At 33.3% G+C, this 16,944-nt stretch overlaps 1 protein-coding gene across 1 annotated transcript; it reads left to right on the top strand.

The window, feature by feature from the left end:
• Positions 1-11,389: 11,389 nt before the first annotated feature.
• EAF01_003643 (uncharacterized protein) lies at positions 11,390-12,995 on the top strand (the record flags this gene model as incomplete). Its single annotated transcript, XM_038911897.1, has 5 exons — positions 11,390-11,461; positions 11,515-11,788; positions 11,858-12,069; positions 12,523-12,748; positions 12,820-12,995. The coding sequence occupies 5 exons, from the start codon at positions 11,390-11,392 to the stop codon at positions 12,993-12,995; spliced, it is 960 nt and encodes a 319-aa protein (XP_038773132.1).
• Positions 12,996-16,944: the final 3,949 nt, after the last annotated feature.

The following is a 16,944-nucleotide window of genomic DNA, read 5'->3' as shown; positions in this document are numbered from 1 at the left end:
TTTTAATAATATTAATAGAATTTAATAAGTTTATTAATCTCAATTTATATAATATCATTATAATTAACTTATTAAAATACTTATAAAAGTTTATATATTAACGAATAGTTAAAACAACAATATAAACATTATAATTCTATATCAATAAAATAATATACATTATCATTAATAATTTATTATATAAATTATTATACATTTATACATAATAAGAATATTATATATTTATTACAATAAATATATAGAAATTGTTCTTTTATATTACTTATAACAATTATATTAAGAATATTATTATAATATATATTAAGCTCATTCATATCTTTAAAAAATAATAAAAACAATATTTCCATATTTATAACATGAAATTCAATAATTCCTAATAATAAATTTAATCATATTAAATCAATTAACTCAGCTTTATTAATTCCAAATACTATATTTACAACTCCTATTATTTTTATATTCAAAATAATATCCTTAACTATTATTTTATATATTATATACTACTTATAACCTATTATTAATCATTATACTATAATTATATTAATAATAATTCTTTGAAATTCCCTTATATTATATTTACTAATATATATTATACTTTCAAATTAAGATTAATATATTAAAGTATATATAAAAGATTTATTAAGTAAATCCTTAACAATCTTTTATTCATTTATAAATCCACTCTAAATAATAAAACTTAAATTTGATTTTTATATAAATAAATTTTGGAATTCGAATTATACAAAATAAGCTATAACTTCATTATCTATATCAAAATCAGAATCTTCAATAGATCCTTCATATTCAATAAGAAATTATTCAAAGCTTTTATCGAAATTATTACTTTTAAACTATTCCTTATATTTCTCTTTATTATATTAAATTGATTAACAATCTTCCTTTTTATAAATAAAGTACTTCTTTTTTATATATAATTTAAATAAACATCGATTACTTGATTTAGAACCTCTATTTTAATCATATTCATCTTAATTATAATAATATTTATAATCAGTATAGAATATTATGATTTTATTAAGATAAACTTGTTCCCATATTATAATAATTAAATATAATTCCTTTAAAAGATTTAGAGTATTTTTAATAAAGCAAAAACAAGCTAGAAAGTATATCTATATTAAAATATATATAATAATAATCTTTTAATAAAATAATTCTTCTATTCTTATTATAAAACTAAATCCTTTATATATATAACGAAATTTTGTAATTATAAATTATAAGCATTAAAGTATTATCTTCCCTTTATTATCTAGTTCTATTATCATATTCTTAAATGTAATGGTTTTCTATTATTATATAAGGTTATACTTGTATTCTAAACCTTCAAATATAAACATTATTAAATTATAAATTTTAATCATTATATCAAATAAGTTATTTAAATTTATATAGTAAAAGTTGAATATAATATTAATAAGCATAATAGGAAATACAATTTTTAATAATAATATAAATATAATAATACATTTATAATTATTAAGAAAGATTAAGAATTTGTAAGTAAAATTATTATTTTGATTGTTATATTTGTTAGTTTTATTATAAAGTTTCAAAAGATTATTTAAAAGCTAATCGATATTTATAAATCTTTGAAGAAATAAAATATCTTAAGTAATATTAATACCTTTTAAATCATTTCCTTTTTCGCTTTTATAATATCAATCCCAATTTAAAATACTATTTCTTTTACCTTCACTATTTCCTCCTTCCTTATTTATATCATCATTATTATTAAATAAATTATTAACTAATTATTTAATTCGTTGTTATAGGATTATATTATTATCAAATTAATAAGATATTTATACTTTTGTTGAAATTAGTCTTAATTACTTTTAATTAAGATTTTAAAGATTAAATTAAGGATATAATTATAATAATATTAGGATAGCCTTAATATTATATTTAACAAATAATAAATAAATAATGAGATATTAATTTTATTAAGATATAATAAAGTTTGAGTTTGAAGAGTATAATATTAAGCTCGAATTAAATACTACTAATTCTTACTCTTCAATATATATTATAATAAAGAATAAGATATAAACTAAAGTTAATATAAAAGCTACCACTATATTACTAATTACTCTTATTCACATAAAAACAGATATCAAACTATATTAAAATAATATAAAAGTTTATATCTTTTTAAAGAAATACCAATCTTAATTCAAACCATATATTTGTTACGACGGCATCCAACATACAGCATCACATGACCAGAAAGTCACGGGATTAGGGACTCCCACTGGATTCCACTACTCCCACCTAATAGAATACAATAGGATCAATAGAACAATAAAGAATGAAGGTCTATATAAGAGAATGAGTTTCATTACAATATAGAGCTTCATGCTTAAAAACAATCATTAGTTTCATTACAATATAGAGCTTCATGCTTAAAAACAATCATTAGTTTCATTACTATAATTACGAGAATTATAACTAATTACAACCTTATTGAATTCCTACTTGAAGTTTAGTTTAAATCACTTCGAGAGAATTCTAGACACTTCTATATGATCCTAGAGGCAGCTCCCGTAACAATATTATAATTAAAATTAAGATATTAAACTTCTAATCTATAATATCACTAATTAGTATTAATATTACTATAAAAATAATAAAGTCAATATAATACTATAATTCACACTATTATTATATTACTTAAGATTCTAAAAGCTAGAGCTACATGTTACGATGGGTAACAGAATGCCATGTGACAAGTGTCACGTGGTGGAGTCCCCAGGAGCCAGGACTCCAAGAAACTCCAACCAACATCAGAGTACGAAGATCTATATAAGAAAATAGGATTTCATTACAATATAGAGCTTCGTGCTTAAGAACAATTATTAATTTCATTACTATAATTACGAGAATTGTAACCAGTTATAATCTTATTGAATTCTTATTTGAAGTTTAGTCTAAACTATCTCGAGAGATCTCTAGACACTTCCACGTGACCCTAGAGGCAGCTCCCGTAACACTTTGAGCACCCTTTCTACTTCAAGTACCGATTCGATAAACCATCGCTAAATATGGCAACCAGAAATATCGCTACAGGTCAACCTGCACCGGCAGCAGACACCAACGATGTCGAGATGGCTGATGCTCCACAGGAGATCACTATCAACGAAACCCTTAAGATCGCCTTACCAGACAAGTATCAAGGTAGTCGACAGGAACTCGACACTTTCCTCTTGCAGCTAGAAATCTACTTCCGATTCAACAAGGATAAGTTCACAGCCACAGAATCCAAGAGCGTGTGGGCTGCGTCCTATCTCAGAGGAGAAGCAAGCAAGTGGATTCAACCATATTTGCGAGACTATTTCGAGCATGACGAACAGGATCGCATGCAACCCACTCGAACAATCTTCAACAGTTTTGAAGGATTTAAGACAGAAATTCGTAGAATCTTCGGGAATTCCAATGAGCTAGAGGTAGCGGAAGATAAGATCTTCAACCTCAAGCAGACAGGATCAGCATTGAAGTATGCTACGGAATTCCGAAGATATGCAGGGACAACTAAATGGGACGAGGTCGCCATCATGAGTCATTACCGTAAAGGACTCAAACCAGAAGTACGTTTGGAACTTGATAGGAAAGGGGAGGACAATGACTTGAATGGACTAATTAAAAGCTCCATCGATGTCGATGACCGCCTATACAGGTACAAACAAACCCAACGATCATACAAGCCTCAAACAAATCATAAGCAAAGGCGCTACCGTAAGAATGAGGGTAGACCACGTTACAGTATATAGAGTTACAAGGACCCCATGGAACTAGACGCCACACACCATAGGAACGGGAATGATGATCCAGAGAAAAGACGAAGGCGAGAAAACAACTTATGCTTTGAATGTGGAAAAGCAGGGCACCGGGCAGCGGATTGCCGAAGCAAGAAGACAGGAGGAAAGAAAGGCAACTTCAAACCCAAGTTCGGCAAAAGCCAACTTAACGCTACCTTTGTATCCCAGGAACATCCAGCTAAGACCGAAGAAACTGAGACCTTCATTAGTGAAGAATTCCGGAAATTATTGGACGAGTTACCACGAAACCAAGAGGGTATGAATGCAGTAGACTTGTGGGAACAGGAGTACTACCGAACCCCATCACCATCGGTAACGGAAGAATGTATTAAGGAAGAGATACCAGCAGATCACGCGATGATGAGCTGGACTGCTTGCTATGATGAATTCTGCGGAATCCATCGATCAGATAAAGAAGCAACCGGATGGTTCCCCAAGAAAAGAAAGACAAGAAACCAACAATCCAACGAAACAGACAAAAAACAAGTTACCCAGCAATTGAATGCTACAGGACAAGCAGGACAGATATACTGCAAGGTCAAAATAAACGGACAAATACAGCAAGCCATGATAGATTCAGGGGCTACAGGAAACTTTATTGCACCAGAAGCTGCAAAGTACTTGGGAGTTCCACTCCAGAAGAAACAAAAACCCTACCAATTGCAGTTAGTTGACGGACAACTAGCAGGATCTGACGGGAACGTTTCACAGGAGACACGACCAGTACAAATGAACATAACCCAACATTCAGAGGTTATACAGCTTGACGTTGTGCCATTGGGCCAACAACAGATCATCTTAGGAATGCCATGGTTGAAGGCACACAATCCTAAGATAGATTGGTCACAAGAGACAGTGACATTCGATCAGTGCAAGAACGGTCACAAGGACACGTTCAAGGCGTCCGCGAGACGGAACACGCGCCAAGGGGAGTTGAACGCGAACAATCCCGGCGACGTAGGACACCCAGTCCAGGGTCCTCCATTAAGAGCGAAGGCCAGTACACCTCCTCTACAAATGCAGAAGCCAACGACACGGCAGGAAATCGCAATCAAGGCAGAAGAGCCTATGATACCAGAACAGTACAAGAAATACGAACATGTGTTCAAGGAACCAGGGATCCATGAGGCTTTGCCAGAACACAAGCCATGGGATCATGAGATAATATTGGAGGAAGGCAAGATGCCTGTGCACACCCCAATTTATTCAATGTCAGCCGATGAGCTGAAGACGCTCAGGGAATATATCGATGACAATTTGGCCAAGGGATGGATCAGGGAATCCACGTCCCAAGTGGCAAGTCCAACTATGTGGGTACCCAAGAAGGACGGTACTAAGAGACTAGTTGTGGACTACAGAAAGCTCAACACGCTTACCAAGAAGGATCGATATCCACTTCTATTAGCTACGGAATTAAGAGATCGATTAGGCGGAGCTACCATATTCACCAAGATGGACCTGCGCAACGGGTACCATTTGATCAGAATGAAGGAAGGCGAGGAGTGGAAAACCGCTTTTAAAACAAGATACGGGCTATACGAATATCAAGTTATGCCGTTCGGGCTAACTAACGCACCAGCTACTTTCATGAGACTCATGAACAATGTGTTGTCACCATACTTAGACACTTGTTGTATATGCTACTTGGATGACATCCTAGTATACTCAAGCAATGAGGATCAGCACATCAAGGACGTCAGCAGCATCCTTGAGAGTTTAGCCAAGGTAGACTTGCTGTGCAAGCCAAGCAAATGTGAATTCCACGTTACGGAAACAGAGTTCCTAGGATTCACCGTATCAAGCCAAGGGCTCAAGATGAGCAAAGATAAGGTCAAAGCAGTGCTTGAATGGAAGCAACCAACCACGATTAAGGAAGTACAATCATTTTTGGGATTTGTCAACTTCTACCGAAGATTTATCAAGGGTTATTCAGGGATTACTACACCCTTGACCACATTAACCAGAAAAGATCAAGGAAGCTTCGAATGGACCGCCAAGGCGCAGAAGTCCTTCGAAACGCTCAAACAGGCAGTGGCCGAGGAGCCAATACTGTTGACATTCGATCCTGAGAAGCAAATCATAGTGGAGACGGACTCCTCAGATTTTGCTATAGGCGCAGTTTTGAGCCAACCAGGTCAAAATAAGAAATAGCAACCAATCGCATTCTACTCTCGAAAACTATCACCAGCCGAATTGAACTACGAAATATATGACAAAGAATTACTGGCGATAGTAGATGCATTTAGAGAATGGCGAGTTTATTTGGAAGGGTCAAAATACACAGTACAGGTGTATACAGATCACAAGAACTTGGTTTACTTCACCACAACGAAGCAGTTAAACAGACGACAGGTCAGATGGTCAGAGACCATGGCCAATTACAATTTTAAGATTTCATATGTCAAAGGATCAGAAAACGCTAGAGCCGACGCTCTTAGCCGAAAACCAGAATATCAAGAAAATAAGTCGTACGAATCGTACGCTATATTCAAGAAAGAAGGCGAATCACTGGTTTACAATGCACCACAGCTCGCAGCTACGCATACATTGGAAGACAACCATCTCAGGATCCAAATCCAATCATATTACGACCAAGATGCCACAGCTATACGCATACGCAAGACAATAGAACCAGGATTCACAATAGAAAACGAAACTATATACTTCCACGGAAAAGTATACATTCCTAGTCGAATGACTAAGGAATTTGTGACGGAACAACACGGGTTGCCGGCACATGGACATCAGGGAATTGCGAGAACGTTCGCAAGATTACGGGAAATCAGTTACTTCCCACGAATGAGAACGATAGTTGAAGAAGTTGTTGGAAGTTGCGACACCTGCATACGAAACAAGTCATCACGACACGCTCCGTATGGTCAGCTCCAGACCCCAGACATGCCTTCTCAGCCATGGAAGTCCATTACATGGGACTTTGTGGTCAAACTACCACTCTCGAAAGACCCTACTACAGGAATTGAGTACGACGCAATACTCAATGTAGTAGACAGATTGACAAAATTTGCATACATGATACCATTCAGAGAAACATGGACTGCTGAACAACTAGCATATGTATTCTTTAGGGTCATAGTAAGCATACATGGAGTACCAGATGAGATAATCTCGGACAGAGACAAGCTCTTTACCTCGAAATTCTGGACTACCTTATTAGCACTAATGGGTGTTAAAAGAAAGCTATCAACAGCCTTTCACCCACAAACCGATGGTCAGACAGAGAGGACCAATCAGACAATGGAAGCATATCTTAGATGCTACATAAATTATCGACAGGACAATTGGGTAGAGCTATTACCTATGGCACAATTCGCATATAACACATCGGAAACGGAAACCACAAAGATTACACCAGCACGCGCTAACTTTGGGTTTAATCCTAAAGCATACCAAACACCGATACCACAGGAAGTTAATGCCGAATCAGCAATAATACAAGTCGAACAATTAAAGGATTTACAAGAGCAGCTTGCTCTCGATCTAAGATTCATATCATCCAGAACAGCAGCGTACTACAATACGAAACGTAGTATGGAACCTACGCTTAAAGAGGGGGATAAAGTTTATTTGCTACGACGAAATATCGAAACCAAGAGACCAAGCAATAAACTCGACCACAGGAAACTAGGACCATTTAAGATTGATAAGGTAATAGGAACGGTTAATTATCGATTGAAATTACCAGACACAATGAATATTCACCCAGTATTCCATATATCCTTGCTCGAACCAGCACCACCAGGAGCGCCGAATGCGCCATTCACAGAAATTGAACCAGTCAACCCAAACGCCATATACGATGTCGAAACAATACTAGACTGCAAATACGTTAGAAACAAGGTCAAGTATTTGATCAAATGGTTAGACTACCCACACTCAGAAAACACATGGGAATTCAAGGAAGATCTTAGCTGCCCTGAAAAGCTACGGGCATTCCACCTGAAGTACCCACACCTGCCAATAAAGCCTCAAGATCCGCTTCGGACAACTCAGGCAAAGAAGAATCGAAAGCAAAGGAGTCGTCGATAGGACCAGCAACAGAGGCAGACGCCATTTCTTTTTCTCTCTCAACACGCTCTTTCTCTAGCCTTTCCTTTTCTTCCAGAGCATCAAGCTCATCCAAATATTTAAGGCCACGGTCGGCCATGCGCTGACGCCGCTCGCGCAACAACTTTTGTTGTTTCCTAAGGCGAAGGATCTTCGCCATAGCCTCTTCTTCCTCCGAACGAAGGCGTTCCTCTTGACGATCCAAGGCACGCCAATCGCCTTCCCGAGGAACTTCTCGATCCCAATCCTCGGACAAAGGAAACTCAGCATCACAAGAAGAACGTACACGCATGCATTCAGAACAACAAGAGCGATCGGAACGAGACAAATCCTTAACACATCGATAACCATCCAAACGACAACGCGAACACGGAATCATTTCGATACCACTAGATTCAATAGCCTGAGCAAGAAGGATTTGTTCCTTACGTTTTCGAACAGTTAGGTGATTAGGGGAAATAGTGGTGATAGGCATAATGAAAGAGCCCAAGACCATTTGATTCACCGGCCGGGTGGGGAAATGGAGCATTATAAGACGCTTGGGACAAGCGCTAGTCTAGGAAGGGGATAGTGTTACGATGGGTAACAGAATGCCATGTGACAAGTGTCACGTGGTGGAGTCCCCAGGAGCCAGGGCTCCAAGGAGGTCCCCAGGAGCCAGGACTCCAAGAAACTCCAACCAATATCAGAGTATGAAGATCTATATAAGGGAATGGGATTTCATTACAATATAGAGCTTCGTGCTCAAGAACAATCATTAGCTTCATTACTATAGTTACGAGAATTGTAATCAATTACAACCTTATTGAATTCCTACTTGAAGTCTAGTCTAAACCACCTTGAGAGATCTCTAGACACTTCCACGTGACCCTAGAGGCAGCTCCCGTAACACTACAAAACGTATTACTGTAATATCGGAAGACGCTAGCGTCAACGCTAGCGTAGTCACATGATCCCTGTCCCAACAGATAGTATCTTAAATATTATGACTTTTATATTTAATATATAATATTCAAAAACTATTAATCAAATATTAGTATTTGTTACTATATAAAATTCTCATATTTATATACTAATATTTATAATATTTATAATAATAATAATTAAATAATTATAATTAATTCATCTTCTTTTAACTATTATAAATAATTCTATATTGAATTTAATATTAAATATAAATAATTGATATTTATTATAAGTAATAATAAAAAATATTGGAAATTTATATATTATAATAAGAAAATTTATAGAATTATATTTTTGAAAGATTTCACTTTATATATAATCGTTTTCAATATATCTTCATAGAATATTGAAAAATTAAAAATTAAAATTCTTCTAATATATTTAAAGTAAACTTTGCTTTTCTAATAACTATAATCAAATCTACTTTAATAGGAATAAAAGAAATCCTTTCAATCAATATAATAATATTATTTATAATATTATACATTATATTATATGTTACATTGTACGTTGTAAAAGAATAATTTTTTTAAATATTTTCATTATAATAAAATTATCACGGTGTAAGAGATAGGTACTAGGTAAGATATATAATATTCTATAAAGAGTAAAGAAGGAGGTGGAAAAGTTCTGACTATATAAAGAATGAATACCTTAAACATCCATATAACTATGTATTGAACCCATAACAATACCCCCCCTCAAGGGCTTGCTTGTCCTAAGCAAGCTAAATCTATTATATAGCTTACCGTAAGCTATACAATGGATTTAGCTTGCTTAGAACAAGCAAGCCCTTAAAGGGGGGTACTATTATGGGTTTAATACATAGTTATATAAATACCTAAGACATCTACCCTTTATATAGTCGAAACCTTTCTATTTCCTTCTTTACTCTTTATAGAATATCATACATCTTACCTAATACCTATCTCTTGCATCGTAATACTTTAGAAATTTATACTTTAGTATAAGAAAATATCTATGGAAATGTATAATAATATTATAGAATAAATAAATTAAAAGAAAAGAAAAGAAAAGATATTCGAAATATAATAGAAAAGATCTATTCAATGAGTAGTCTTAGTTTAGTATTATATATTCTATAATATATAATCTTAGTATATTATTCTTTTATATAGCTTTTATAAATGAATTCTTGATTACAAATTAAATTACTTTTATTACTAATAATATATGAATGTTACAGATATATAAATAATCGAGAAGTATGGTTCTAATATTATATTTGAGTTAATTCTTTTTATATAAAGGCTTATATTAACCTTCATTATTTTATTAATTAATTTCTAATGTATTTAGATTATATAATTCTTATAATTAAAGTAATAGTTGTGATTTAGATATAATTGATTTCTTATATATATTAGAGCTAATATTAAAAGGCTCTATTAGAAACTATTCTATTAAAAAAGAACAAGGATTTATAGCTTTTCTTTTAAAATCGAAAAGGCTGCTCGATTATAGATTAGATTTCAAGACTGAATTAATAAAATTTAAAGTACATAATATATAAATTGTTATTTATGGAAATTTATAATAAAAGTGTTGAAAAAGGAGTAGAGTATAAAAGAGTAGATGAGAATGTATAAGAGTTTATAAACTTTCAAGATACTATATTATAAAGACTTTTATATATAAGTATTTGTTTTTCATAACTAAAAGATTAATACTATTTATATTAAGATATATAATCTACAATTTATTATAAAAATAGATCTCTAAAAAAGTATTGATTAAATAAAAGTCTAAATTAAAAGTAATCATTAAAAACAATAGGATATAATTATTAAAAGAATATATTCATAGGTTTAGTTTTATTCAAAGTGTTTATAGAATAATTTACTATTATTAAGTAAATATAACCTTTCTTGATATATAATTCTATAAATAAATAAAAATAAAATCAAGTAATTCTTTTATCAACATATTTTTTCTTATTATTTTTTCTTAAACTTTTTTATTAAAAGATATCCTACTTTCATTTTCAATCATTTCCTTAAAAAAACATTTCATAATCAATATCATTCTACAACTTAAGTTCATATTAATATATACAAATACAAACAAAATCTAAATAAATATTAGTATTAGAATAATCAAACCTTATTATAAAATTATACCCTATATCTAAAGTACATCGTTTATTTTTTAATAGAAAATCTTTAGAAATATGCTTAGGAAAGATATCGTAACAAAATCCTATCATATCAGAACAAGCTTAAGCAGTTTCGAAGAATGCTTGAAAGGGATTCGGAAGTAAAGAGGTCAGCTAACCTAATTCAGGCTACTTATTGAAGAGGCTGTAACTTTGAAGCAAAAAAGAAGACGACCAAGGCTGACAATATTTGAAATACGTACAAAGACCTTCCAAAGATGAATCCTTCTCCAGAAAACATACGCAGATTGATGGAGCGGCGGAGGCCGAACGACCCGTATCGCTATCCAAACGGCCGCTCAATACTCCTCAACCAACGAGATCATTATCAGGACTTCAAGCAATGAACCTTGGAGAGAAAAATGAGGAGAGTGTGATAGACGATTCTCCGAAGACACAACAGCAGACCAACTACGTAAGAGAGCGGCCGTCAGTGATGGGATATCCGCAGACTCGTCATCTCGGGAGGCTTCCGGTTCACCGCCGCCTCGAAGATCCAAAGCTCAACCACTACAGTCTCCTATGGATACAGACTCTCGGCGCCAAACTACTACTTCTCGAAGACCGAAAGGCAAATTATGGACACCGGATCAAGACTCACTATTCACAAGATCATCATTCGATCCGTCAAATATCGCGTCTATTCAAGCAAATAAAACACGGGCTCAGGCGATGAAACCAGGCGCACACAGATCAATCAAATCTTCCCCTCAGCTTATGCCAAGATCAGCCCCTCATCTAAGTCAGCATAACCATCACAGTAGCTAATCAGCTGCGTCACCTACCACTTTACATACTAGAAATACTTCAGATCATGAATCGAAGCCTCAGGGTGAAGATTATACCATTATTCTTCAGCCAGAAACTAGACCGATATCACAGGTGCAGCTCGTAGCTGAAGTGAAGGGCATCTATGCAGACCTTGTCATGGTAGAGGCAAAGTGCATAGAAGTGGATAACAAACAAGCTGGCTTGACACAAGGCGATTCTTCGCAGCCGAAGCTCAATAACGAGCAATGGCAAGTACTTATTGCTTTATATTGTACTCTGCTCCATGAACACCATGATTTATTTTTAGCATCTCAACACTCTTTGGCGAGTTTAGCTTTATGTCGCTTTACTTCAAAGTATACAATACCTGTAAGGATGTGGCGCTATGGTATCTATACATTCTTGGAACTCTTTAGATATAGATTACTAGTATTACAGAATTATATACTCGTCTTCATTTACTTAGCATATTTAATGATAGCACTATTATACGAAACTATTCTTATGTTCGAAGACACTTGGATTGAATACCCTGGAGACCTTACACAATACCGAATAGTGATCGAGGACAATAATACCAGAGATTGAGAGATATGGACTAGAATATTTCGCCAATAATACTCCAAAACTTTTAATAAAGCCTCTACGATCGGTCGCCTCTACCATCATCTTGTGATCTTAGCAAGACCGAATACTTTACAGTAGTTCTACTACTACGCAAAATCTCTTTATACAGTAGTGCCATTCACTTCTGTACACAAATCGATCCTTACACTCTTCGACCCTGTTCTTAACGTCGAAAATAGCCAGAGCCAATATCAATTACCTCCTCTCGATACTGCTTTTATCAAAGCTCATACTCACCTGTTCACGAATCGAACCATGGACAGATTTGACATAGCAATTAAAGAGTTCCTTGGGCTTCTCGATAGTCAGATAGGACGAGTAACCAAGAATTTCTAGAACAAGGCTATCAGATCTCTATTTCTAATACCGCTGTAGTCCTAGGCTTCGGTTCAAAAGAAAACCCTATCATGAAAGTCATAGCACCACCACCCGCAGCTGACAAGACTGATATTCACTTGGAGGGTACTGAGGATGAATCTTCTCCTTCTATGGTTGCTTTTAGGCACGCGGAGGGGCTTAACAACTCTGCACTTGATATTGTTCTTCATTGATATTGTTCTTCAGCGAATAGGCGATCCAAATTGCCTTAGTTACGTTCATTGTTCTCTTGTTTTTATGTACCATATGTCTCATTTCTTAGACGCGATGGATCTTTTGGCATTGGCGTTCCCTTTGCAGAGTCTGGCGATTTACTTAAACATACTCCTCGGATCAGGTATCAATCTTGATCGTATTCAGAACGACAAATTCCCTTTGCCAGAGAAAGATGATATACGTCCTTTTCCGGAAGACTACGTAATGCGGGGTTTAATCTATACTGAAAAGTTGAATCCAAAGAAATGGGTTCTTGGCGAAAAGAGGGATGAAGAGGAGAAATATCATAAATTGTTATCAATGGTAGAGTAATATAAGGAGTGTATATTGTGGTTTGCTCGCTATATTGCTAATACTAGTTTGTGGATTTACTTTGACAGTTTAAGGCCCAAATTTTCAGTCGATGATAAAGACACAGACTAGGAGTCATTGAAGTCTCGCTCGACCACCATTGTTTCTGCTACAGCTTTATCTAAGGCAGAGACGGGCATCAACCTCGAGGCTGACGACATATCGCCGATGCTCGATTAATTGCCCCACACTTGTTCAGGTTCTGTACTATCATCTCAGGAGTCTGAATTATCGCTAACGACTGCTATGATGAAAGTGCATAAAGAAGGGAGGATTAGCATACTTCATTTGGATAGATCTTTGGTTTTGGGAGGTCGTCCATCAACCTATTTATAGGTTACTTACCCACCGGGTTAGGTTTGTGATCTAGTTCCCTTTTCACCTCACTGAAAAAAAAGTACTGAAGTATCCCCTAGAGCTTTGTCACTGACTTTGAAAATGGGTGCGATTGAAATAGCGACACGCTAAGAAAACTAAACTCTATTAAGTACAATCTACATTACAACTCTGAAATGAAAACTTCGATTGAAAGCCCAATCAAAGCGTTCATAGCTTCGCTTAAACGATCTTCGAATCTCTGTATAATAATGACTTTTTGTATCAATTCTAATAAATCAGAGTATTCTGATAATTTGAAGAATCTAGTTCTAATTTGCTCTAGTTGCTTTTTTATATTCAGCCTCACATGTATATTACCTGATTTAATATTATATGATTCATTATCAACTTTCACCTTTTCTATGTCTATATATAGTTCAAAGCTGTATTCTTTGAATTTTACAGCATATTCAAACCAATCAAGCTCTTCTATTTCCCCAAAATGTAACCATACTGAAAACATATGCTTGTATGGGAGAAGCCATTGCTTACTAAACACACAATCATACCCCACCATTTTCTTCAAAGTATAATATCATATGGTAACAGAGGCAGATAATCTATTTCGATTTAAAAATAAAAATAAAATATAATTTATAAACCTCGTACATTGAGGTATGAGGCTTTAAATAAGCCTTGTAGTACCCTTGTATATGCATAAAAACCTAGTCTTGAATGTGCTTTATTTCAATTCCTTATTAGATTTAAGTTTAATTAGCGTGTCGCCATTTCAATCGCACCCTTGAAAATAATAACAGATCTTCATATCCATATACCCTTCTTTGATTCAAGCTTAAAATTGAGGCTGATAACATAACTCCTTTATTCAACAATCCATACCACCTCCGTTCGATAACCCTACAACTTCCGACAGCTCATCCCTAGTCTTATATTTGCAGGTATTATATTACCTAGAACTCCATCGCCAACCTTCAATAAGAGAACAGATAACGCCGCAGACTCTGATACTATATCTATCTCTGCGATCCTCACGACAATATCACCTGCCGTTACAGAGGGCTCACAAGGTCTCGAGTAGACTTTGAGTCTGCCTTGGCCAAAGGGCTACACTTAGGCTGCGAGACAGGGATCCTCAACTAACCTATAACCTCCACAGTAACCTGAACAGGTATGGAAGGAAGTTAAGGCGATTGAGGGACTAGGAGATCTAGAAGCTGCATCAGAGTCTGCGGCGTTATCTATTGTCTTATTGAAGGTTGGCGATGGAGTTCTCGGAGATGTAATACCTGCAAATATTAAACTAGTTCGGCTTGATGTTGTGGTTGTAGAGACGGAAGGTGAGTTGTAGGTCCATATGGGTGAAGAACGGTCGATACTTGGGAGCAGGGTATCGCGGTTGTAGGGTGTAGAGAGGGGCTAATTAAGGAGGAGTTGTTGAAGATTGAAGAGTTGTTGAATAGAGGTGGTTATTAGGTAGAGATGTTGTATTATTAGTTTCAATTTTAAGTTTAAAATTATATTATATCTTCAGACCAAAGAAGGAGGTATTGATATGAAGTAGTTATTATATTATATAATAATTAAATGTTAAGATTCTTGACAACCTGTAAATATCTAATGAGAACAATTAAAGAAATAAGATTGCTTGTATAAGACTAGTAATAATTTATAAGTCGGGTATCCTACTTTCGGGCCACCCTCCTTTTGGGCCACTTTTTACATCAAAAATGGAATTTTTAACTTTCTTATTTATAAATAAAATTTATTGAAAATTTATATATATATAATTTAGATCATTTTTAGCTTACCTTGAAAATTTCAGATTTTTAGGAATTTTCTATATTGAGATCTAAAGCTTTAAAATATTGATTTTTAAATTTATATAGAAATCACATACAACTTTGAAACTTTTATAAAATCTTTAATAACTTTTTAATAAAAATTATTAAAAATAAACTATAAAATTTTATTATAAGTTTATAACATACTTATTTTGAAGGATTTAAAAAAAAAGAAAATTTTCTATAAATAGATATTTAAAAGAATACCTTTAAAATTACAGGGATTATTTATATTATTCTAAACTTACTATATATTATATCTCTATATTTATTAATTTTTTTTAATTTTTTTTTAATTTCTATATAGATTTAAATTCAAACCTTTTAAAAAGATATATAGATTTTTTTTAATGATTGTTATTAAAAAGTTATTAAAGATTTTATAAAAGTTTTAAATTTGTATGTGATTCTTATATAAATTTAAAAATCAATATTTTGAAGCTTTAGATTTTAATACAGAAAATTCTTAGAAATCTGAAATTTTTAAGCTAAATTAAATATAATCTAAATTATATATATATAAATTTTCAATAAATTCTATTTATAAATAAGAAAATTAAAAATTCCATTTTTAATATAAAAAGTGGTTCAAAAGGGGAGTGGCTCGAAAGTAGGGTACCCGATTTAACTTCTATTTCCGCAAATGAAAATTGAAGACGAAAACAACCCTTCTTTTCCGTCTACTTTATCTCCCTCAGAAACGATAACATTTATCCTTTATCGCAATAGCCTCAAGGACCTAATTGATCATAAGACTAGATCTGGATCAGAGATGACCGCCCGCTTTACAGCCCGATCGTCAACAAGCTCTTCATTATAAATAGATTACTTATAGATAGATTAGTTCTAATTAAAGAGATTATTATAGATAAAACCATATTTTATATATACTGTATAAGAATCACTATATAAACCTAATTAAATTCGAATATATTATTAAATATGAAATCAAATATAAATTTAACGGAATTATTTAATTATTATTAATATCAATATACTTAATTATTTAGAAGACATTATTAAAAATATATTTTCTTATTTGAAAGAGAATTATAAATTATATTGAATATTTATAATTAAATCTATATATATCTAATAATAATATAATATTATCTATCTCCTTATTTTTATTATGAAAATTTTTGAGTTATATATTTATTATTTATAACAGTATGTAATTTAATGTTAATTAGATTTCAAGCGATTATAAGAACTTTTCAGATTCCTATTCTTTTCTTCAATTTACCTTTACTTTCTTTTCTTCGACTAGAATTTATTTATTTATATATAATTATATCGAAAAAACTCCTCATCAATTATAAACTTCGATTACCTTCAAAAAAAGAAAATGATCGTAGGAAACACAGACAATTAG

Source organism: Botrytis porri (genome assembly GCF_014898465.1).
Source record: "Botrytis porri strain MUCL 3234 chromosome Unknown BPOR_004, whole genome shotgun sequence".
Lineage (NCBI taxonomy): Eukaryota > Fungi > Ascomycota > Leotiomycetes > Helotiales > Sclerotiniaceae > Botrytis > Botrytis porri.
Note: the sequence above shows the minus strand (reverse complement) of the source record. Positions and strands in the feature narration are given on the sequence as shown.